A 26,288-nucleotide genomic window follows, 5' to 3' on the forward strand; every position below is an offset into this window, starting at 1 on the left:
TTAAAGTGTTCAGGTAATGGTTCTGTGAGGCTCAGTTCAGAGAGTATCGGGCCCAGAGCACGGAATTTTCCTCCTGGGACTGTGTTAGCTGTTCACAGACTGTCCGATTTTCCTCTAGGAGCTGAGCCACTTGGGACTCCAGCAGATGGTTCTCAGTTTGGAGTTGCATGACCCATTCCTGTGGGGGACAGTGGGTGGTGATAGACCTACCCCTTCCATATCCTGGTTAAGGGACTCCCACAGTGAGAGTTGGAAGTGGATCTGGGCAAACTGTATGGGACCTGAGTGTAGGTGGTCTAGCCTAGTGGTTGTGGCTGAGAAGTGTGGGGCCAGTGAACCAAAATTGGTGTCAGAAATTCAGCCTAACTGACAAAATAATGAGGGGATAGGCTATTCTTCACATCAACTTGCTTTTGGATTCCTTAAAAGAAAAGACTAAGGAGAGGAATGCAACAATTGCTGAGTAAAAGAAGGAGAAAGAGTGAGATTCACTATCATGGCTGCCACACTCACCATTTTCTGGGACCTTGGGATCTACTGTAATGCCACTGGGCCTTTGTCATCCTGATCCTGAGAGATGTCCTGACCAGACAGGCCATAGAGAGGGACCCAGATGACACCACCACCTCCAGCTAAATCCAAAACACCAGCTGGGATGTGAGTTTTTGTTTCCCCCCACTCCCCTGACTCCCATGTGTCTTTTCCCCTTCCCCACCTTATTTCTTCTCTTTTCTGTCTTTCTCCTTTTTTCCTCTGTCTCATGAGTCTGACTTAGCCGTCCAAGACTGCATATTTTGCACACTGCTGTAAGCCTGTGACCAGAAAGAGGCAGCTAAAACCAATGCCCTAAACAGCCTGATGCTGGTACAAGTTTGCCAGGTCTCGGAATGACTGCTAAGACCATGTGCTGTGCCTGTGTTTTTCCAGCATTGATGCTGCAAATGAGAATCAACTGCACAGAAAAAAGCTGCATTTTCTGTCTTTGCTGCTCTTTTTTCTCCTCTTTTGTGTGTATTCATCTTGTTTTGTCTTCTAGGAAACGGGATCACACTTTAACAACAACAGCAACAACAACAGCTCCAGACCATGTCAACTAACTTCTCCTTTCTCCAAAAGGACAGTTATTACCATCTTTAATACCATCTAAGAGACTGTCAGAGAAGTTTTTCTTTTAAACTCCCTCCAGCTAATGGGAAAAGGAACAAGGGATATTGTTAAAACAAAAGCCTTACTTTACACTTCACATTTCAAATGTTTTAACTGTTTTTCCTTCTTTTTCTATATCTTTAATAAAAGGTTAAAAAGATGTTTAAGGGTATGTTTGCCATGCTACTAAGAAGGTTGAAGTCTCTGTATACCAAACCCTGAACTTGTTTAACACTGTTTAATGTTGGACAAGATTATGTTAACACCTTTGGCTCTTTGAGCCCATATATTCCATCTAGATGAACACAACTCTTCAATGGGCCTCCTCTCATGACTAAAATCTAATCATGTAAATATACTATTGGAAGATCAGGCCTTTGTCTTATTGTGTTTTATGACATTCTTGAAATTCAAGGGAATTTGGGTCCCTAATTCTCTTAGGCTCCTTTGTAAATCTCAGTTATAATACATAATAGTAGAGCAATAATTTATTTCTTAATGCAAGAGATAATAATGTCAAAGGGGATGTAGATCTCTGAGTTTCATCTCTGTAGTCCATCAAATGTCCTATGAACTGAATGAGGGAACAAAGATATGATGGAATTATTTCTGAGTATACAGAGTTGGTAATACAAAGTCTGTTTTTTTTTAAACTAATAATGTTTATAGCAGGATGCAGTATAGAAATATATATAGCAAAGGTTTGTTGGTTTGTTAAATTAAATTACTTCTCCTCTCCCCAGACAAACAGGGAACCCAACAAAGACCCTACTCTAGCTAAGGCTGAAAAAGAAATGATTGTTCCAACATGCTATGCCATTGGCACCAACACGTATGCTGCTCATAGCTACAGCAAAATCATTCTCCCTTGCCTGAAGAGCAATTGGACTTTTCTCATTTGCCCACATATCTGTTACAACACATCCCTTAAAAAAAAATGTTAGTAGAAAGGCTGAGAATATTCCCTCCTTTCCACTCTTTAATTTTTCCAATCTACTTACTTTTTCATTTGTTGCTTTTTTAATTAAGAAAGGGATGCTTCTTCTCTTGTCTGTTATCTCTTTGAAAGAACTAAGAAAAATGCCTATTTATTTCTGTGGTACAAATCGCTTTTTCATATGGCTATGCACAATACCTGAAATAATTAGAGTATTTGCATGCAGTCTCTGAATATATTTATTATAACACAGTCTCAATAGACAAAACATGGGGATTACCATATTCTCCTCCCAGATTTGTGATGTGTTCCCAATTCCAACCCTCTACCACATCCAGGATCAACTCTCAGTTTCCAATGATGCAACTGCCATCAGATACAAATTCTTAAAACTACACAAATTGTAATCTGAAAGTCCCTGGCAATTTCCAGGAGAAAATAATAACTGTTAAGTAACTTCTGTTTTAACACCTTATTTCAGTATTGTGACAACAAAGCTTTGCCTAATTGGAGCCTGTTTTTGCAGTAACTGACAATAACTGAAGGAAATACGATGCTGTATAAGATGGCTTTTGGCTGATGTTGTAGTGCAGTGTAAAAATTGTAAAATTGAACTATATTTTATTACCTCATTTTCTGATTTGCTCTTAACAGGTAATAATCAACATAGAACTTAGTTTACTAGGTGGGTGGAGTTAGGAGTCATGTAACTTGGGCTTCATCAAATGCTAATTAATTTGGGTTTTACTTTAGGAAAATTCAGACTTCTCCTAAAAATTTTCAAAGTTACTAAGCCTTTGGTTAACTTGGGTTACAAATGACTAATAATCTCTGTGGTTTATCCCCCACTACATACCGCTCCAGCTCCACAATTCAGTGTTGGGCGTTGATATGAATGGGGAAAAGAAGAGGCCATGGCTCCAGGTTTCCCTACTCCTCTCTATAAAACACATATGAATTGTTGTAACAGAATCACGTTTTTTCCCTGGATTCAAAGATGTTGCTCCTGCAAGTTATTACTAAAGATGATACTCATAAACAGATATTTCTGTACATGATTTCATGTTGTACAATTCTTTGTACCACAAAGCAAAGAGAGTCGGAAAAGGTCCCAATGGTCTGCAAATGGACTTCAGAATTCTCACAGTGTGCCACCAATAAATTTACAATTGGAGACACAACAAGACTTTTGAAAAATATGGACACCCTAGTTGCATTAATATAAAATGGATGATTTCTTTCATATGCCCTGTTGCCCTTATCCTTCAAACACTTAAGCATGTACTTAAATTTATACATATGCATAATTCCATTAAAGTCAATGGGGCTACTCATGTGTGTAAAGCTATGCATGTTTGAAGAACTGGAGCCTTATATGTCTGATCCAAATAAACTAATAGGCATTTTAGAGATAAACTTTGTTGGGCTTTGGATCAGGCTATAAGATCCTGATCCAGTTGACCATTTAAGCATGTTCTTAACTTAAGCATATGAGTGGCCACTGAAGCTAGAGTTAAGCATATGGTTACCTGCTTCTTTGGATCAGGGCCTAACACTGTAAGACTGAAGTCCTACTAGATAGTTCAGGCATCATATATATTCCTTGTACAACTTTTTAAATATAGAAGTGTTTAAGACATTAATTACATATAATTAATATATAAATATACATATTTAAAATTAATGTCTTAAACACTTCTATATTATAAATATATATATATATATATATATATATATATATATATATATAAAATTTGATAGTGTCCTGCCACCTCACTATCCCATATTGCCCTTTCAGAGGCTTCCAACTCTATATGCAGTTACATGGGAGCCCCATAGGCTCCATCCAGCTTGTGCTTTGCCTGAAAAATATTACTTCAATGCAATCAGACTCCCATCAATAGCCGATGCCATATTCAGTCTATCTTCCTTTAACCAAAAAACCCTCCAAAAAAATAAAAAACCAACAAACCAAAAAAGTGCACAGAAGATTCCTATTCCACGTATGGGCAACAAAAATATTATGAAAAGCAACTGCACACTTACTGCTCGTGCAAAAAGACTGCATTCCAAAGCTCATCATTTGATTCTTGGCTGCTGTATTTTTTTTTTTTTTTGTAATTTATTTTACTCATCACCTCCAAACCAGAACGTTTATTTACATTGTGGATAGCAAAATGTCTATCTGGAAAAAAATGTGAGGCCATTTTTGAGGTATGGAATGAAAAAAAAAGTATCACAACCATAAAAGCCATTCTTTCTGGTTTACTAGACCTCTGGGAGGGGGAAGGGGAAACACGAGTTGAAATCCTGTTGGCTATTGCTTCAGCTTGAAGTGAATTGGTACAGATGCTCAGAAGATATAGACGCTCAAAAAGGTACAGAGGCTCAAAATAGGTTTAATAACTGGCAGACCCTGGACTTTAGCAGTGCAGACAGACTGTTCTAAGGAAAGGGGAGAAGACGCATATGAAAGACCCATTGGAAAGCAGCTTTTGCTCCTTTGAAAGCATAGAAACTGTAGAGAGTTTTCACCTTTTTTACTTCCCCTGCTGGATGATATCTAACTGGCTGATTAATTAATTACACCTGGTGGCCAATTAGCTACTGTGAGAAATGGCTCTGAAAGAGAATCTAATTCAAAAAGATATTGGGGAGATGCAATAGGTGAATTGTAAAGTGTATGAGAAAGGTTGAGAATGTAAAAATCAATTCTCTCGGATACGTTTCCTTTGAGCATAAGTAGGCATTTCATGACCTATAAGTGCAGTCTTACTAATTGCAATGGTTAAAAAAATGGAAAAGTTTAAAGTTGCTACACAGCAGACAGAAAAATTAAATTAAAGTGGTAGAATTATTGTGGCTTTTGTCACAACATGGATGTGTTTTTAAATCAGGGGATCAAGATAAGTATTAGATCCAAGCAAATAATTCACAATGAATAATTTGTCAAACGAATTTAGCCTCTCTTTCTGCTTAAGTCATGATATGTGATTTTCTCAAGTGTGGTCTTTATTCAGCATTATTTTATAATACTTTTGTGACTTCTTTACCTCTATGGATTGATCCCAAACAGCTTTCTCTGAATATTTAGTATGCATTTTGTGCTGGCCAATTTTGATTAGTTAGGTACATTATGTGGTGGTATTATTTCTGTTTCCTGATTAGATAAGGGTACAATCACTTGTAGTCTGATAGTCACAGGTTCATATCTAAAATTTGCTTCCATTCAGATATTCAGCCATGTACCTCTACAGGTGGCTTTTTGTGTATATCTGTGCCAGTTAAACTCAGTTGCACAAATGTCTGACACATCAGGCTTTTTCTCAAGTCCCTGGCACTGGCTCCAACTCAGTTTCAGATGCTAGTTTAAGACCTTAGTCCTAATCTTCAAAGCACTTATTGGATCAAGATGCAGCTACAATAAAGACTGAATTTTAATCTACAATGTATTGAGGCAGCTGCGCTCCTTTGTGACAATGCAGATCACAAAACTGAGGATGAAATGCACAAGAACTGGGCACAAAGCATTCTTGGACAAAGAGATTTAGCTCTGGCATGAACTTCCAGAGGACACTGGGCAAATCCAGAATCTGCCATTGTTAAGAAACACTGCAAAACCTTCTTCTTTTTGATAGATTGGCTCAAATTCCCACCCCTTTGCCTTGGAGTGAAGACCTCCATCTACAACTTTTGGGGAGGCAGGAATTTATCCATAAATAACTTCAATGTACAGATATACTCCTACACTTTTATCATGGTGGACAGGCCCACACTGCAATCAAAAAATGTGATTACAGCTTGAGTAGACAGATCCAAACGATCTTTAATCTAGCTTGTTTATGTCCCAGATCAGTGAAGCTGCAGCAGTGTATGCTGCAGCGTGGGCTGTACAAGTCTGCCTGGAACCCTGGGTAATTACCTGTGGGTCTAGCTCATGCTGAAACCTGTATTGTCATGGTGCCAGTGGTCACGGACCCAAGCAAGCTAGATTGAACTAAATGACCAAGGTTGATGGGGCTGTTTGGACTCTTTGTTCATTGGCGTTAGGGTTCACGTGTTAAGCACTGGAGTTGATTACATTGTTGAAAGGCACAGCTAATGCCACAATGATTACAATATAGACATAGCCTATGTGTCATTAACTGTGTCTTTCAACAATATAAAACCCCAGATGCTTAACACAAAGAACTCTAATGCAAAGGAACAACGGGTCCAAACTGCCCCTTCACTCTTGGTCATTTAGTTCAACATTAGGCACCTCCTTCCATTTGGGATTCATGATTCATTTGGTGCAAGGTTGTAGTGGCCATGCACTTGTGTTGTTCCTTGGATAAAGCAAGAGAGCTACAAGCGAATCCCTGTGCCTATCTCCCAGGCCTGTGCTGAAACTGCTTTTGGGCTTGCAGTGTCCCATCAGCCGTAGTGTCTTTCCCCTGCCTGTGACTTACAGCCCGTGGACTTCTCCTCAGTGGCTGGCCCATCTTCCAATGAGAAGAGAGCTGGCAGTGGTATACAAGGGGAGAGATTTCTTGCCAACTCTCTAATGAATTGGCACTCTGAAGAGTAGAGAGCCCACTGGGGCTGTACAACAGTATTTGCCCATCTGTGAGTTTCAGGAAAAACTCTGGTGGATAAGTTTCAGAGTAACAGCCGTGTTAGTCTGTATTCGCAAAAAGAAAAGGAGTACTTGTGGCACCTTAGAGACTAACCAATTTATTTGAGCATAAGCTTTCGTGAGCTACAGCTCACTTCATCGGATGCATACCGTGGAAACTGCAGCAGACTTTATATATACACAGAGAATATGAAACAATACATTCTCTGTGTATATATAAAGTCTGCTGCAGTTTCCACGGTATGCATCCGATGAAGTGAGCTGTAGCTCACGAAAGCTTATGCTCAAATAAATTGGTTAGTCTCTAAGGTGCCACAAGTACTCCTTTTCTTTCTGGTGGATAAGAATCTCCAAAGGCTCCTCTAAGAGAAAAGTTGGACCCTTAAGGTACATTCTGATCTATATCGTCTGTTGTTTTATCTAGGTCTGTATAGGACATAATTTAATTTTTACCTTCTTTCAACAGCTCTGCATATCTGACTTTTTAGATATCTTTTACTTAAAATGATGTACTTCAGATTCATATCAAATATCTTGTAATAGTTGCACAACAGATTCAATGCATTTTGAGTACCCATAACTACAGTACGAATGTGAGATGTTCCCTCATGCAGGGATTACAATATTGTTAGAAGAGTCTTGTTATGGTCTCTTAATACAATGTGCTGCTTTGGGTAGTAGTTAGGAACTCCTAGAGGACACAGCGATAGTGTTCTTCTAGTGCTTTTAGGTATCAGCAAAAAACATCTGGGGAGTTATTTCCCTGATCCATTTCTCTGAGCTGAAAAAAGGTTTTATAGAATGTTTAACTAGAAAAAGATCAGCTGAAGTTAAATAAACCAGGCAGCAGCAACTTTCATTGATCCTTCAAAACTCTTTTGCTCAGCTCTGCTTCCAAAACAATGAAGCTTCGCACCCCAATTCCAGATATGATATGCTCACACATTACTATGGCAATAGTTGCCATTACTATTAGTTACCTAGTCTTTAAAAATTAAAAATCAGCTGATCATAAGAAAGAGACCTCGGAGTCCAGAGAATTTGAAATCTGAAAATATAGCATGGGCTACTATATATTTTCAACCAATATATATTTATGTTTATAACTCTTCCTATTATTTTGAGCATCCAAAAATATTGTTTGCTAACTCACTGTTGTTTCATTTCAATATAAAATAATAGAATTGTAGGACTGAAAGGGACCTTGAGAGGTCATCTAGTGTAGTCCCCGAACTCATGGCAGGACTAAGTATTGTCTTAGACCACCCCTGACAGGAGTTTGTCTAACCTGTTCTTAAAAATCTCCAATGATGGAGGAGGTTCCACAACCTCTCTAGACAATTTATTCCACCCTGACAGTTAGGAGGTTTTTCCTAATGTCCAGCATAAACCACCCTTGCTGCAATTTAAGCTCATTGCTTCTTGTCCTATCCTCAGAGGTTAAGTAGAACAATTTTTCTCCCTCCTCCTTGTAAAACCCTTTTATGTACTTGAAAACTGTTATGTCCCCCCTCAGTCTTCTCTTCTCCAGACTAAACAAACCCATCTTTTTCACTCTTTCCTCCTAGATCATGTTTTCTAGGTCTTTATTCATTTTTGTTTCTCTCCTCTGGACTTTCTCCAATTTGTCCACATCTTTCCTGAAACATGGTGCCCAGAACTGGACACTCCAGTTGAGGCCTAATCAGTGCGGAATAGAGCAGAAGAATTACTTCTCGTGTCTTGCTTACAACACTCCTGCTAATATATCCCAAAATGATGTTTGTTTTTGGTTTTATTGCAACAGCATTACTGAGTGTTGCACACCATATAAACTCCTTCATTTATTTTTAACCAATCCAGCTGTTTAAAAATTGGTGACATGATGAACATGAGATTCATTTTTTTCCTATCCTAAATAAGCAATAACACGCATTGGAACACAGGAATGGCCATACTGGCTCAGGTTCAGAAGTCTGTCTAGTTCAATATCTCATTTCTGACAGTAGTCAGTACCAGATGCTTTAGAGGAAGGTGCAAGAAGCTCTTCAGGAGACAGTTATGGAATATCCTGCACACAGGGAAATTTTCTTCTTTTCCACCATGAGTTATTAGCATGAGGGTTTATATTCCTCCTAAAAACATAATCCTCTCTAATGTAACTGATGTTCCACAGGGAAACCTGCAAAACGGGTTGGATAGCTCCTTTGAGTCTCCTGCAAATGGAGCCAGCCATCTCCCCAACTTCCGCCCTGGTGAGAGGAGATGAACAACTGTCCTAAGCTCTCCCACCAACAAGAGGAGCCAACCGGCAGCCCGGATGTTCTCCTGAATGTGGCTCCAGTGTATGCAAAATGCATCCAAGATGAGTCGATAATAAAACAAGTGGTCACTTCCTCCAGGGACAATAGCAGATAAATTGCTCAAGGATAAAAATAGTTCATAGTATTGTGCAAACTTTAGCCTTGAGCAATATTATATTGCCTTTGCCCCCAAACAAGTATCCATTTATATAATAGCTTATCTTCCTCATTTGTACATTTGGTTTTTTCCCTTGCACTGCACTGTGTATTTTTGCCTGCATGATGAAGTAAAAAAACCGCCATTTATTTAAATATTTTCCAGGTGGGTGTAATGTTGTGAAAGGAGCTGGCCTGACAGCACTGGAGATTGAAGCCCCTTGCTTATCAACAGAACAGGTACTGCCCAGTTCTCAGCAATGCAGGCCTCCTGACATTGTCCCACCCATGTGCCTCAACAACCAATCCAGAGACATGATGATCTCTAGAAGTCAGATGCTAGTTCAGTCAGTGTCCTTGCTAAATTAATGACCAACTGGTGCCAGCTGTGCTCTTTTTTATGTGATGCGAACAATCATTTACGTAGCTTAGGACCAGACTAGAACCCAACAGCACAGTCAAGGGGCTGCAGAGTAGATGGAGTTCTGACTTGATCAACATTCTTCCTTAGCAAAAACAATGAGGAGTCCTTGTGGTACCTTAGAGACTAACACATTTATGTGGGCTTTTGTGGGCTAAAACATGCGTCTGATGAAGTGGGTTTTAGCCCACAAAAGCTGATGCCCACATAAATGTGTTAGTCTCTAAGGTGCCACAAGGGCTCCTTGTTGTTTTTTATGATACAGACTAACATGGCTACCACTCTGAAACCATTCTTCCTTGGGTCTCTGATCTAGCTCTGCTGCTTGGTGCAGAGAGGGTAAGGAGATGAGCTACCCTCCTTTTCATACCCCTCCACAGTCCCTTTCAGACATCTAGCATTTGTATAGGTACTGCTATAGAGCAGGGGATATGTTTCTCAGTGGGAACCTGACCCTTTCTTGCATGGGAATGCAATGAAGAGAAGAGGGAACTTTTTGTGCCCTCCACAACTCCTCTGTGTACCAGAGCAAGGGATGGCTGGAATCTGTCTCCTATTTGTTGCATAACAATGGCCAAACTAGAGGTAGTCTCCTCTTTCTGGGATAGAGCAAAGTTCATCATTCGGTACCTGTATTCCCAATAACTGTTTGTTCTTTTACAAATTCTTTTTCTTTTCCTTTGAAGGGCCTTGTAACACTGTGAGCTGAACACCAGAATTTAGCTGGAGTGAAGAGTGATGTTAAATAGAAGCATTTCCATTGACTCTAACTATTAGTTTCAAAACTGAAGAGAAAAAAACGCGATGAAAAGCAAAATGATGCACCGAGTTGACTTTAAAACACTATAGGTTTCCATGGATTTTACTACTCTTCTTTGTAGTTTTTTGTTTTTTTTTTTACTTTGAAACCTGCACAGACTTGACTTCAAATATATTTACGGTGGCCCTTCTGCTGACCCTGAGTAGGTTAATCTGGTGATGCATATTGTATAATGTGATTACAGAAGGTAAAACCAGGCGAATACAGTCCAGTATATGGAGTTCTTTAGCAGCTTTGATGTGTATCTCTCAATTTTCTGTCTTGCTTTAAAATAAAAAATTAAAAAATGGTGTCAGCAGTGCTATAGTGCTTGATTAACACTGCCATGTTACCCTAGGCAGACATTGTCTGTACCTGTCTTGTTTCTCACAGTCATGCTCCTTTGGTCTTTTCAGAGTTATGAATACTTGAGACACTCCTACAAATGACTGTGCTGATTAAAAAAGCTTGATCATATCATCTTTTAGCTTTTAAATGTGCTGTCAAACAATGGAATCAGAACTATGGGGCTGTGGCAGTTATTTCATATTAATGCTCTGAGTTCAAACAAAGTGTCAAGATGACTAAGTACAAGGGATTTTCAGAATGCTTTAATGTTGCCTCATTTCAAATCACTTCATAAGCAGCTTGGTAATGAGCTCAATAAATTCTGTTGGAAAAAAATACACTAGCTACAAAAAAAAAATGGAGCTATTTTATAATTGGCCCTCGGGGCTCGTGGGAAGGAGTCTTGTTTCCTGTTTGAATCCACTTTGTTAGTGCCGCATTTGTAGATGGCTAAATGAATATGAAATATTGTAATTAAGTACATCACAAACTGTTTATCTTGTCAGCAGTGTTTTTCTTTAAAAGCTGGCTTGTTGACCACTGGTGTATTATCCCCATTTTTCTGTGCCTTGCCAGCTGTAATAGAGGAATCCAAAACACTGTAGGGGGGTGGAGACAGAGAAAGAAGACAACAAACAAATACAATATGAAACCTAGTAGTGGCTTTCTTTTCCATGGAGCAGGTATTCTTTTCATTAGCTCTGAGCTGTATATTCACTAAGCAAAATGACTTTATAAAATCTCTGCTGGGCTTGATGAAAGAATGTGATACATATAGGTCTGGGTCTGGCTGTATGGTGCCTCACTGGGTATCCTGCTGAGCAGATTGTTTTTATTCATGACAGAGGCAGAAAACCAATCTGACTGCTGGAAAAATGAGAACTGGTTTATTATTGATTGGGAGTCGAGTGACTGGGCTTCTCCTTAATCTCCACTGTTATTCTAAAGGTTTGGTATTATGATAATCTTTTGACCTCCTCAATTTCTTACTTTATTTCAGTCATGTAGGATAGCTGTAGCCCGTGACAAACTCATCTAGTATGCTTTGCACTAGGATCTGTTGAAAAGTTTGCCTCAGGGCCAAATCCTGCTCACCTGAGTCAGTGAAGTAGCTGTGTTGACTTTAGTGGGACTTCTTGTGTGATTAAGGTGTGCAGAATTGGGCCCTATAGTTGCAAATATTGTGAACTTTGTGTCTGTGCATAGTGACTATATAAATGAAAAATTCACAGTGTTTTCTAGTATTTAACTTCATTTCCCAGAGCCATCTCAATAGCCTCTCTTCTATAAAAGAAGTGCAACATCTGAAATCTCTTCACATTTCAGCCTTAGGAGGAAATAAAACCATCTTCATATTATATTATTCTTCTTCCTTCTAACACAGACCAACACAGAAAAGTATGCTTCTCTGGGCACCCTTAACATTATTCACAGATCAATAGAGTTTAAGGGCAGAAGGGACTATTACATCATGTAGTCTGGCCTCCTGATATCACACACCATGCAGTTTTAGCCTTTTGCACCTGTACTGAGCCCAATGACTTGCGTTTGGCTAAAGCATATCTTCTAGAAAGACATCCAATCTTGATTTAAAGACATGGAGATGGAGAACCTGTCACTTCTCTTGGCAATTTGTTCCAATGGTTAACCACTCTCACTGTTAAACATGTGTGCCTAATCTCATATTTGAATTTGTCTGGCTTCAACATCCAGCCATTGGTGCTTGTTCTGCCTGTCACAGATTAAAGAGTTCTTTAGCACACAGTATTTTCTCCCCTTGAAGATAATTTCACATTAAAATCAAGTCACCTCTCAATCTTCTTTATGATTAACAAATCAGATTGAGCTATTTAACTCTCATGGTGAGGCATTTTTTCCAGACCTCAAATCATTTGGGTGTCTCTTTTCTGCACTCTCTCCAAGTGAAAATAACAAAACAAAACAAAAGCAGCAGGAAGCCCCTAAGTAAAACTTCACCCCCAACACAACAAAACAGGTGGGATTTCTTTCACTGCCAAAATTCTCTCCCATAAACATTAATGTAATGAGGCCCCACTCTTTTCAGATATCCAGGTAATAGGATAGGCCTTGCAAATGGGCACCAAAAGTCAACAGCCTATTCCAGGGCCCCCTTATGGGGAATACTCCATCACCAGCCCCACTTTCTGTTACACCAAGGGGACTCCAACGCTCAGTTGACCACAACTGTGGCAGTATTTATCTATTTATTGAACATAATTTTATCTGTTTTTGAAGATTTTTGATCACTTGCAGAATTTCTATTTGCTTTACCACAAAAGACTTAAGTACATAATCAAATCACCCTTTCATAAAAATAAACATTTTCCATTGGAACATACAATAGGATTTGCCATACTATAACAGAACATTGGTCGATCAAATACAGTATCTGGACTGAATAGAGTCACTGGATTTATGGTTTATTAGAACAATCTATAATTCATTTAAATGCCGCACACCCAGATTGTTTCTCCCTTTCCCCCTTGTAACTGGAGAGGTGTTAACGGGCCACTTCACCTTGAATGCCCCCTTGAAATAGATGTGTTAACTACTTATGCGAAACAATATGTTCCACCTTCTATTTAGCTGTTACACTCTAAGTACATTTCTCAGACCTGAAGAAGAGCTCTGTGTAAGCTCCAAAGTTTGTCCCTCTCACCAACAGAAGTTGGTCCAATAAAAGACATTACCTTAACCTCACCCACCTTGTCTTTCTATCTGGCCTCTGGCAGTTTCATTAACTGATTCTTCAGAGAAAAGCCAAACCTACCATAATGCACTTAGCCAACTGTGTAATTCTCCACATTATGAGGGAAAAAATCCTTCCTGACTACAGGTGATCAGTTTATGCCCTGAAGCATGAGATTCAATTGTACTCTTGTCTTAGCTTTTATAACTACAAATGTTATTACCAGTCACAAAATTATCCAACCCTTTAAACTCCAGTCACATAATATTTTGATGATGACTTTCTGTGGTAGTAAATTCCAGTCGTTGATTATAAGCTATATGAAGTAGCATTTCTTTTATTGCTTGTATATTCTCTTGCTATTAGTTTAATCGATTGACCTCCCCGACAGTCTGATATTATAGTAAAAGGTAAGGAGAAGGTGCTGAACAGTTTTCACTGTATCCATCAACATTTTGAACATCTCAGATACCTTCTGTACCCTCTTCTTTACCAGGCTCAATTATCCTAGCTTTTTGCAATCTCTTTTTATTATATATACAGATATATGTAAATATATATATACACAAAGTTGCACCTTGCCTCAAATTATATTTGTTGCCTTTCTGTGGATCTTTGCAGTCCCAGTTCTGGGTCAGATTCTCTTTTAAGACTGCATGGCAGAGGGGTAGGCCTGGGCATCAGACAGCTGGTTATGACTCTCTGATATTCAAAACTATCACCAGTTCTGCCACCATTTAGAGATGCAGCTAGTCAATTCGAAGTTGTGCCACATAGAAAGGTCCTTAGTGAGCCCTTCTGCAGTGAAGGATAATAGGGTAACATAGAAGAACTCCACCATGTCCCCTCCCACAATATGGCCCTGTGACATTATATGATTAAAATATGACCATATAGATCATTATTGCAACCACTGTTATATACTTGCAGCAAATATTGTACAAAGGTTGTTGAGTGAGGTGTCTATGAAAAGGTTATGATTTGCAGGTTATGATTATGCTGTCTGTATGCATTGTATCATTTTAGTATGTGAAGTTATAAGTATTGGCTCTATACTTGGATTTCAAATGTTTGCTCCTGGGGTAACGCCCACAAAGTAATTAGCAAGCACATCTCAGAGGGAATTCAAATTGAGTGGTCCATCGAAAGAACATTTAACTGACAATGGACCATGGGATACGCCTATCTACACTTAATGAAATTTCCTGGCAAAATGCATGGACATGTGACTTGCCCATGTGACTCCAAACTCCATCTTGTTGCTGTCCACAGTAAGAACAATGGGATGCCCTCAACATGGCAAAAGCTATAAAAGGCCCTGGAAACACCTCCATTTTGTCTTCAATCCTGCTTCTTACCTCTGGAGGACCTTGCTACAAACTGAAGCTCTGAACAAAGGACTGAATGACCCATCCAAGCTGTGATGTACTCCAGAGACTTGACTTAAGTCAGCAGCTTATTCTATCACTGCTGCAAGCCTGAACCAAGAATTTTGCCATTACTGGATGTAATTGATTCCTTTAACCAATTTTAACTCTCACCTTTCTTTTTCTTTCTTTCTTTCTTTCTTTCTTTCTTTCTTTCTTTCTTTCTTTCTTTCTTTTTATAAATAAACCTTTAGATTTTAGATATTAAGGGATTGGCATTGTTAGGATATAGATATTCAGGCCTGTCTGTAAAGGCCTATATGCTAAGAATTTAGGTGTATTCTTATAACTTAGCTAGTTCTAGAGGTATAAAAGAGAGAATCAAAATCACTGTCTGCCAGTGTAAGGTCCTTCTCTTACTGTGACAGTCTGAGGCCCTGTGCTTAGGCTAAGGCCTTTGGCTAAGCAACAGAGGCAGCCATAAGCTGGGAAGCGACCGGTCACCTCCTCACATTCCAAACTAGTCACATTGAAATAAGGTGCTATTGGGCTGTTAGGAATACAATCTTGTCCTGATAATGCCTATTGCCTCCAGAGAAAGGGAAGTGCCTAGAAGATGTAAAAGGAAACTTAATTTGATAACATCCTGTCTGGCAAGAACTCACTTGTCAATAGCTAAGATGTGAAATCCTCACTTCTGTATTGTTTTGTCATTATAGTTCCCACTTTGCCATTGTTTGTCTGTATAATCTCTGTCTGGCATCCAATGAAGTGAGCTGTAGCTCATGAAAGCTTATGCTCAAATAAATTGGTTAGTCTCTAAGGTGCCACAAGTACTCCTTTTCTTTTTGCGAATACAAACTAACACTGCTGTTACTCTGAAACCTGTCTGGTTCTGTGATTGTTTCTGTCTGCTGTATAATTAATTTTGCTGGGTGTAAACTAATTAAGGTGGTGGGATATAATTGGTTAAATAATCATGTTACAATATGTTAGGATTGGTTAGTTAAATTTCAGTAAAATCATTGGTTAAGGTATAGCAAAGCAGAACTCAAGTTTTACTATATAGTCTGCAGTCAATCAGGAAGTGTGTGTGTGGGGGAAATGGGAACAGGGAATGGCGGTGGAGAATTGGAATCATGTTTCACTAAGGGAGGGAATGGGAATGGAATGGGGGTGGGGAAATTGGAATCATGTTTTGCTAAGGGGGGGAATGGGAACAGGGACACAGGTAAGGCTCTGTGGTGTCAGAGCTGGGAAGGGGGACACTAAGGAAGGAAACTGGAATCATGCTTGCTGGAAGTTCACCCCAATAAACATCGAATTGTCTGCACCTTTGGACTTCTGGTATTGTTGCTCTGTGTTCATGCGAGAAGGACCAGGAAAGTAAGTGGGTGAAGGAATAAGCCCCCTAACAGGCACCAACATGATTTTTGGATAAGATCTAAGTTATATATTAACCTGGGTGTGTGGCTGGTCCTTTGGGATCAGAAGAACCTCTTATTTGATGAGACTGATTGTAAAGAACCACTCACCTCTGAATTTTTGGTGGTGACATAAGAACTGGAATGCCTGAGGAAACTGCCTTTATGGTTTCTTGTTAGCTACTGTGGTGAAACAGGAGTTTACTTTTGTGGCTGGTTTGGTAAATCTTATAAAAGAATAACCCCCAGTTTTGGGTTCTGTTTGCTCTATTTCTCAGCAGTTGGTCCTGAATTTGGCATCCTCAGTTGTGACCCACTAAGGCACGGTTACAGCCCCGTATACTAGGGCATGAGAAACTAATCAAATCAGATGTCAAGAATTATAACATTCATAAACCAGTTGGAGAACACTTCAATCTCTCTGGTCACACGATTACAGACATGAAAGTTGTGATATTACAACAAAAAAACTTCAAAATCAGACTCCAGCGAGAGACTGTTGAATTGGAATTCATTTGCAAATTGGATACAATTAACTTAGGCTTGAATAGAGCCTGGGAGTGGCTAAGTCGTTATGCAAGGTAACCTATTTCCCCTTGTTTTTTCCTACCCCCCTGCCCCAGACGTTCTTGTTAAACCCTGGATTTGTGCTGGAAATGGCCCACCTTGATTATCATACACATTGTAAGGAGAGTGATCACTTTAGATAAGCTATTACCAACAGGAGAGTGGGTTTGGGGGGTGGGGGGAGAAAACCTGGATTTGTGTTGGAAATGGCCCAACTTGATTATCATACACATTGTAAGGAGAGTGATCACTTTAGATAAACTATTACCAGCAGGAGAGTGGGGTGAGGGGAGAGAAAACCTTTTGTAGTGGTAAACACCCGTTTTTTCATGCTTTGTGTGTATAAAAAGATCTATACTTTCCACAGTATGCATCCGATGAAGTGAGCTGTAGCTCACGAAAGCTTATGCTCAAATAAATTGGTTAGTCTCTAAGGTGCCACAAGTACTCCTTTTCTTAATGGCATACATGCAATCCAACAGTTATGTCCAGCAAAGAGTTCTTCTATGAGGAGGAATTCTTGCTAGGAATTTGCAACCCGGTTATGGTTTCTTTACACTTCATGAGTGATACAAAGGGGTGGATCTCACTGAAGAGTCTGGCCATGTATCTTTTTAAAGGTAAAGGTGACAAAACTGCAGTTACCCAAATGAGGGCATACCATTATTCAATACCGTGTGACACAAATACTTTTTCTATTGTCCCCCTTTTATAATGTACCCTCCAATTAACTGTTTCATTTAATGCTGCACTCTAGACAAATAGCCCCACCAAGCTATCCTATGAATCATTTTGTTTCTCAGAGGACTTGTACATTCAGAGCCAATCAGCACATACGAGTTGCTTAGACTATGTCAGTCAATGTGCGTTAACTTACATTTATTCATTCTCTTTTTCACTTCCCTTATCTTGCTCAGTGTGTTTGAGCCCATCTAGAGTTTTGGTCAAAACTTAACATCAACTTATTTGCACAATCACTCATGTGCTAGCAATTGGGTATTTACTCTTCCAGGGACAGTGCCTTGGACGTGGCTGATGTCCCCTTCTAACTAGAGTGGAAGATCCATAGGTGGAGGAAACTCTATTTACAGATCACCAGAGGGCATTGCATGTAAAATTTAGAAATAAGGAACAAGGTGCAGATCCTCCAGGGATGGAATGAGAATAAAAAAAAGTCATTGAATAAAAAAGTACTGTTGCCCTTGCAAGTCAGACTGTGCTCACAACATTTAAATCATGCTCAGTTTTACACCTGACCTTGTGCCCTGGGGTGGTAGTTTTCCAATTCTAGGATTGAGCACAAATGGCAAAGCAGAACACTGTAATCATTTATAAAATACTCTAAAAGAACAAGCACACTGCCAGCATGTCCAAAACACAAGTATTGAGTCACCTTGCCACCAGTAGTCATTACTGCAAAACACCATCACCCGTAACAGATTCTGCTGCCTTTACTCACATAGAGAGCTACCTTACTCTACAAAGAGTGCTATTGAAATCAGTGTGGCTACTCATGGAGTAAGGTATTAATCAACATTCATAAGACTGGCAGAATCTAGCCCTGGGAAATTTATATTGGCTCCCCTTGTGAAGAACCAAAGCAATTTACTTTTAAAAAACGGATCAGTTACAAGCAGCAAAATACCAGCCTGCCAGTTCTTGAAAATCAATAATGAACTCTCTGTTCCATAAGAGAAACAACCCAGAGCCACATCTTCAGCTAGTGCTACAAAGATATTTTATACAAATATTTTACCAAACAGATTAGTCTTATTTTATGCCATGACGCTCATTAACCTTGGGAACTTGCTGAGCCAACTGGAGGAAACAAATTCCAGAGGCATAGGCCCTCCTTGAGAATGCTCTGATGGCGGCATGAAAAGTTTAATTCCAAGTACCAACAGTGAGCATATCCCAGTGGTTTGTCTCAGGACATGAAAAAAGGAAAGAAGCAATCTCTCAGTTAAATGGTTCCCAGACGATTTATTGCTACAGAGCATAACCAGCATCCTGACTCTCACTCAGATGCAAATAGGTAGCCAATCAAGAGTGAAGATCACTAGTGTTATTTGTTTATGATAGTTCACCCACACTAGAGGTGGATCTTTGAATGCCTGAAGGTTCTGGATATTTCCTTGGGCAGACCTAGGTGCAGTGTGTTGTATTAAATTACCCTGAAGTTTACGAAGACCTGCATCGCTATGGTAGGATCTACCTCAGAGAGAAGTATTTACAGCTTCTGAGTCACTGTTTCCATTGAAGCTCCAGGAACAGTGATGCATCCAATATGATGTGGAAACTGTGAATCATATTGGAAAGGACAGATATACACCTCCAACACAACTTATTACCCTTGCTCTTTCCTTTAGGTTCTTTCCTTTACTTATCAGCATCACGATGGTTTTGTCTGATTGAGCCTGAGCTAATTCACTTCCATTTAGTTTATTTTCCCACATCTGTCAAGCACTGCAAAACATGGAAATTGCTGCATGTGAGTTTAATAAAAAGCAGATGTAGGCTTGAGTGTTATTTGTATATTGATAACACTAAACAGTAAAATATCTCATTGTTTTCTCCAGAGGCCATCTATTTGTCTACTGTTCTGTCTATTATCAGTGAAGGGACTTATATGGACCCCATCCCCATAGTCACAAATTAAAAACAAGGCAGGTGGCAAATTGGCAGTCTGCAGAGCTCACACATGAGTACTCCAGGGGTGACGATCAAGTGTACCTTACAACCAAGAGGAAGGGACAATCTATGGAAGGGCTTTCTCAGTCACTTCTTCAAGACTCCCCAGACAGTCAACAAAACTACATGGTCGATGGTATCAGTGGGTGTTGACAGGTCTAACAAAATCAGCTGGGTCTCTTTAACTGTGTCCTTCACCAGAGTGAAATTATAAACCATAGATTACAGCTAATTCTCCATGCTATTCTCTGTCATACAGTACAGTAGAATGGGAATTATTGTTTAAAAGAAAAAACTATCCTGTCCTGACTTGCCTGTTTTGTTTCTTCTGATCCAAAACTTGTTTCTTTTGTATCCTGAATCCTTGTTCCCATAAAAACGTCTTTGTTCTTTGTAAAAGCTTAATTTAATTATTTAGATTTATAAAAGTGTCCATCCAGCGCTCTTACTTTTGTTTCCCTGGGACTTCACTAAAGGCAAGGATTTCTTGGTTTCTGCCCCGGGCTCAGCTACCACTTCCTAATATCTTTGCAAACAAATTTCCTCTTTTGAACTTGGCAGATGATAAAATTTGTTTAGATTCCAAGTCTCTTCACATTCCAAGGACAGAGACGGATATTTATCCTAGCAACAGTGTCTTCCTTGTGGCAAATCTCTGAAAGATTCATAGAAGAGGTATTTTCTTAACGAAGGACATGAATATCTTATTCTTGGTGATTCTCATTTCTTTTTGCTCACCACAGCAAGCAAATGCCACTGTTGAAGCATGTGGTGGAAAAAGATGTCAGAACAGTACCAAGGAGGCAGCCACAAAATTCCTTCTAAGGGGGCTCTCAATCTTCCTGTCAATTTAGTCTTCAGGGAAGAAATCTTCTCTCAGAATAATTAGAATCAATAATCTTTTGCTAGGGGTGTAACTTCAGCACCATTGTTTACCTTTGGGATTGGAACCATATTGCACTTAGATTGCTGAAATTTTGTAAAATGTCATTATCTGACAGTTTAGCCATCTGCCCTCACCCAGATGCTCCAATTCTCCTAGAATGATCAGTCACTGAATGAAGAGTATAAAGAAAATAATAGTCTTCAGAATCTGTTTATTGTAAGGGAATTTTTGTTTTGATTTCTTTGCTATATCTGCTTTGTTTTCCTGAACGTTGTGGGTGTTTGTTAATTGCCTGAATATTTTGTCAAAAATTCCATCAGGAACAAACTTTCCTGTTTATTCAGGTCCGAGCTTGCAGGTTGTGAGCCATTAATTCTGCTTCTCCTATAGAAGTTCTGCTGTCCTATTTCCTTATTGGATGAATGCTTCTTTTTAGACTTGGTCCCAAACAGAATATCTATCTATAGCTATATACCTAAAGCATTTGAATTATTTTAAGGCTGTCTTTTAAAAGGATTTAGAATATTACTTCTTCCTTAAAGCATCCTCAGCTTTCACCACATCAAGAAAACCGTTCCTTGGAAATGTGGTTCTACTTATTCAAAATGTTATACTGCCTCTTAGAAGCCATATAGTTGGTACCTTACTCTTTTCCAACATTGATGTGGATCTGAACCGTTTATTTACTATCAAAGGAATCTTGCATTTAGAAATTGTTTAAAGAACTTGCCTACTGCCCTTTCTCCATTTGGCTAAACCTCTCACAGAGGAAGGAAGTCCCTGAAGTGGTCAAGGATATCTGGCCTTGAGATGTAGCAGAGGTGCTACCTAGGCAACAGAAGGGAAGCCAAAGCCATACACAGCTTTGATGTGAGGACCTATTTCTCCTGTTCAGACTCAGAGTTTCTTATTCACTTCAGCCCTTCTGTCTGTAAGCTAAGCACAGACACCTTCAGAGCCAGGCGGGATGGTGACTTTGCATGGAAGGTTTCACCAGGATTTAGAGTTATATGCCACTACATAATTGCCCCAGAGATGCAGATGGCAGTGCAAGAGATACTACAAGTGGTTTGGGGAGTGAAAAAAGTATCCAACAATTTTAACCACAAACAGAGAAAGGAAAGAACGGAATGAATTTAAAGAATATACAGTATCTAGGTTTTTTCCATTCTGTACTTAACTGAAGATATTATTTGTGAAAGTGGGAGAGGGTTGAACAACTGAAAAGGCACAACATCTAGATGTAAATGGATTATCTATCTATCCAGATACTTGCAGCTTGTATGGTTCTCATCACTGCAGTATCTCAGTACCTCCCAAAGTATTTATAAATAAAACTGTCTTCCTTCCCAGACTGTAGAAGAAATAACTTGAATCATATATAATTGTTTGCTTATTTATGATTATGTGTGAGTGAATGGGTCTGTTTTCTGTATAATCACTGGATTTCCCCCTCTAGAATCCAGGATTGACATATCCTGAACTACCGCCAGGATGAGTGGAAAAAAGCCCAGTAATGTTGGATAGCAGATATATTGATGAAGGAGAAAGATTCAAGTACAGATTCAAGTACATTTTCCACCAGTAAAATTAACGGATATACAGACGGGGTGAGAGTTCACTTGGCTAATTTAGGTCAATAGACATCATGGTGCTCTTCCAAATAAAAAAAGAGAGATACTAAAACTAAACTATTAGACAGAGGAGGTTACCACTAGCAGGAGAAGCAGTCTGAACATGGCCTCCAAGGAAATAAATAAAAAAACAGATGTATTTTTGATCCATCTCTGGCAAATCACTAAATTAACATAACAGCACATTAAAAAGATAAGTTTTAGTTATGGAGAAGAGGCTTGGCTGGATCCCCACATGGAAATGCAGTGGGATACACTGACCATGTACTATCTATTTGTGTGGCTGTTTCCCAGAGAGCTGAATTATAGCTCATTTTTACAACTTTTAGTCTGCTTTTGTTTGCTAAAGCATGCTGATGTGAATTGGCTTGCAGACGCATAGTAAATGCTCATCTTTAGAGAAATCTCAAAATCATAAACCCAATGATTTTCTGTAAGTAGGATGAACCCACTGCTCTTTTTGGCTCTTTCTGGGTCCCTTTCCATCTGACAGCTTGTAACTCTTCCCTAAATAGGAAGATCTAGGAAATGAGAGGAGTAAAGAGTAAGATTTCTAGGGATTGCTAAGGGAAAAAGGAGACACAGGTACAGAATGTATCCCTCCACTGTATAACCAAAGGAACCTATTTTTGGAGTTGCTATGTTCTAGGTTTCATGGTGGCTAGAGAGGTTGACTCTTAACATTCTGGGTGTGGGATGACAGAAGGCCAAAAAGTGATATTGAACAGCTCTATTACGTTCTCAAACTGGAAATTAGATATCCTCAGTAATGCACATTAGGGCTCAGTCCTGCAAATATGCTTGCACTTGACTTTACTGTGTTTAGTGAGGCTACTTACATGCATAAAGTTAAACACATGCATGGATGTTTGCAGGATCAGGGCTCAGGTCACCTCAGAACAATGTATATTATAAAGCACAAGGATAAAGGAAAAGAAATAACATTAAAAAAAAAGTAAAACTCTTACCATAAACACCCTGTTCTCTTACTGTGCAGTAGACTACCACTGAGCCAGGACAACCCGAAAAGTCTAAATCAGCAAGATGAGGCACCTTCTTTTGCAGTGTACAAAGGCCAGAATTCTAGGATTCTGATTGGTTGGACATCCTAAAATGTTTCAGAGCAGATGTCAAAGCTAATTCCCCAATTTGTCAGAAGGTGGGGGCCTGCAAGGATTATAAAAATTAATACTGTCCACTCCAGGCTTGTATTAAACTCCCAAGGTTACAGCTTCCTCTGACCGTGGATTGGTAGATGCCACCATCCAAGTGCAGAACCCCTTTCAGAGCCCAGGAAGGTGCACTTGGGAATTCCTTCCTGTGGGGTACCCTCAAGCCCTTTCAACTGAGAAGAGCTGAAAAGAAGAAAAAACTAAATCAGCTGTTGCCACCAGCTAATTAAACAACGTGCACAAACCTCTTAAGACATAAAAATCCACTTCTGTTCTTAAAAAAGGTAAATTTTATTAATTAAAAAAAGAAAGAAAATACATCTGGGAACTCAGGCTATTGCTAGATTTTAAAAGAGCAACTACAAGGATTAAGCACCAAGAATAGGTTTCTTGAGGTCCAACTTAAAGGTTACAAGCAAAACAAAGCCTGTTAACCTGGGGTTAACACAGAAGAATCCAAAAGCCATAATGAAATAAAAGGGATAAACCTAAGCACGTCGTCCTAGACATTTCCTGATCTACTGACATATCTGGGGTTTTAAATGAGTAGTTTCTAGGTATGATACTGATGATTTTTCATACCTGGCCCAAGCTTCTTACAACGTAGCTGCTGCCCTGTCTGCCTCTCCCCGGAAGAACAACAACAGACAGACAAAAGGGGAGACTTTTTTTCAATTTTAAAAAGTTCTAGCCTTCCCATTAGCTCTTTTGGCCAGGTGCCCACTCATTTCCTTTTACCTGTGCATAGCACTGAGACTTTTTAACCATTTACAGGTAGAGCAACTAGAGAACAGCTACTAAGAGGGGTTTTATAGCTACTGGCTGGCTGAGTGTCCATAAAAGGGAGCTACCCCCCACCCTTTTCATTTATCACAGCAGGGAATAGATTTCAAAAGAAAAAAAAGTATTATCTTCCTGTGGTGGGCTTACAGTCCTCAGCTATGATATTTCTTGGTGTATCTTTTAAATTTCCTGGCACCAGCTATACCTGATCTAACTGTCCAAGTCTTTCAAAATCAAAAATTACTTTAAACTTAGACACTGATAGCAAAAGAAAAGTCCTTCCTCCCAGCATTCCTTTTGGAGGGAGTGGTTCTAGAAGGGACACTCAGCTCACCCCTTTTCCTTCCAGGGGATCAAGACTTAACTGACAGAGCAGTCTCTTCTTCTACTCCTTCCCTCAGGGCTTTGTCTTGATTCCTCAGAGAGCTGATTGGGAGAGATGAGAGTCTTGCCACTACAAGGCTTCTGGCCCTTAAAGAAACAGTTGTTTCTTCTCATTGACACTCAGTTTTACCCTGGAATCACTTTCTCTCTCCCCATGTTTGCCCCTGCCGTGCCCAGGGCTTTTGTGTGGCTGTGGCTACTTGGGGTATCCTAGACCCTATCCTTCCTGATTATTTTTAACATAAAGAGCCAGATAGTCTGTTACACCTTCCCTTAGGGGAATTCCCACAGTTGCTCAGTAGGGCCCACTTTAAGGTTTCAAGACTAGCTGGAAGGAAGTACCCTCAGCATTAGCTGAAAGGCTGTGAAATCCGCATGTTTTACCTGACCCTCAAAGAACCTGAAATGAAAATTGCTCTGATACTAACGACACCCTAGTTGTTCCCCGCTTCCTGCCTTTTTCTCTCCAGTTCTCTCCTTTTCTTTTTTTAAATGGCCCAGATCCTCTCTTCTCCTTAAAGATCAAGTAAACAGGCCTTCCCTAAAGGGGATTCCAGGGCTTAAATGGAGGCTCTGAAGACTGTGCCACTTCATTTCCCTATGGCCAGTGGCCACAATTTAACACTTCTCCTGTTTTCCCTCAAACATTCTCTGTATCATAACAACAGATTGGACCCCTATGGAGTAGAAATTCCATGGCATGCAGGAGCGGAAGACCCCTTGCATTTGCTTGACTCATTCTGCCTCCCCACATAGAGGATTCTTGGGTCGTTCCAAAGTCTTTGGGGCCAAATAATTCTTATAGTCTATAGATCACCAGAGCATTTTACAAAACAGTTCATGGTGGTGTCCCTGCCCCAAGGAGGTTATATATAGTGTTAAGATCAGAACTGGAGGTGATGCCAAAAAAGAGGAGGAAAAGGCAGCATGGGCTAAAGTTAAGAACAATATAAAGGGGTGTGATGGGGTGTGCATACCGCACACTAGGCAGGAAAGAGTTAATCCCACACTATGGTGATGGAAATCCCAACCCTTAGACCAGACTGGGCATGCTCCAGAGGCTGCAGTATTAGAAAGGAACACTGACCACTGGGAAAGAAGGACACTCGGTAAAGGCTTCAGCCTGGGAGCTGCTTCAGCCCCTGACTACAGAGACCAGAATGCCAGAGGCACAGACTGGAGACTGGTTGCCCAAAGCCAGTTGACTGGATTCAGAGTCCCAACAAGCTACCCGCACCAAGGAGCTCAGGGATCCTGACGACGAACAGAACTTGGCTTCAGGACACGCGGTAGGAAGTAGCCCAGTGGGGTGTAGTGAGTGATACCTTGCACCCGAAGAAGGTCAGAGTGTTGAAGTAGGATTCCTGCTGACTGTGTGGTGACCACACACTCTGCTGACAGGGTCCTGGGCTGGGACCTGGTGGAGAGAGAGGAGCCAGGTCCCCCTACAAACCCTGCTGCTACCCCCCTTTGGTGCCGGTCCCTTCTTTGACTCTGGACACTAGGCCACATAGCCCTGACCCCAATGGCAACTGCATTGACTCTGGTCATTAGGCCTCATAGCCCTGACCCCAAGGGCAGTGACAGTGACTTTGGCCATGAAGCCACACAGCCCTGATCCCAAGGGCAGTGATATTGACTCTGGCCACTACGCCACCCAGCCCTGACTCCGAGATAAGCTGTGTTGAATCTGCCCACTGTGCCTTATCGTGGTGAGGCCCAAAACAGTCAGGTGGACTGTGACCATGGTGTCAGCACACCCATTGCCTGCTGCAACAGGACACGGGGCATACATACACTGCCACACATGGTGGAGAATGCGGGCATAATGATCAGGCCCTTTTGAAAGGTCCAGGGGGAGAAGAACGCTAGGAGAGCAACCCTTCTTTGCCAGCCTATTCACCACCTTACCAAAGATGGAGATGGAGAAGATGTTGAAATGGCTGTTGGAGAGCCAACAGCG

The 26,288-nt window shown here is 40.1% G+C and overlaps 1 protein-coding gene across 3 annotated transcripts in view; it reads left to right on the forward strand.

Moving 5' to 3' along the window:
• The window catches only part of LOC311518245 (uncharacterized protein), a 234,562-nt gene extending 223,943 nt beyond the window's left edge, over positions 1 to 10,619 (forward strand). For all 3 annotated transcript variants that reach the window (XR_014710932.1, XR_014710933.1, XM_084623881.1), the window contains 2 exons: positions 9,306 to 9,379; positions 10,247 to 10,619. Coding sequence is in view for 1 of the 3 variants with exons in the window: in XM_084623881.1 (XP_084480007.1) it covers positions 9,306 to 9,379; positions 10,247 to 10,264 (92 nt within the window). In the remaining 2 variants the exon portion in view is untranslated. The remainder of the gene's footprint in view (positions 1 to 9,305; positions 9,380 to 10,246) is intronic.
• The last annotated feature ends 15,669 nt before the right edge of the window (positions 10,620 to 26,288 follow it).

This window comes from Lepidochelys olivacea (assembly GCF_965140295.1).
Source record: "Lepidochelys olivacea isolate rLepOli2 genome assembly, chromosome: 3".
Taxonomy (NCBI): Eukaryota; Metazoa; Chordata; order Testudines; family Cheloniidae; genus Lepidochelys; species Lepidochelys olivacea.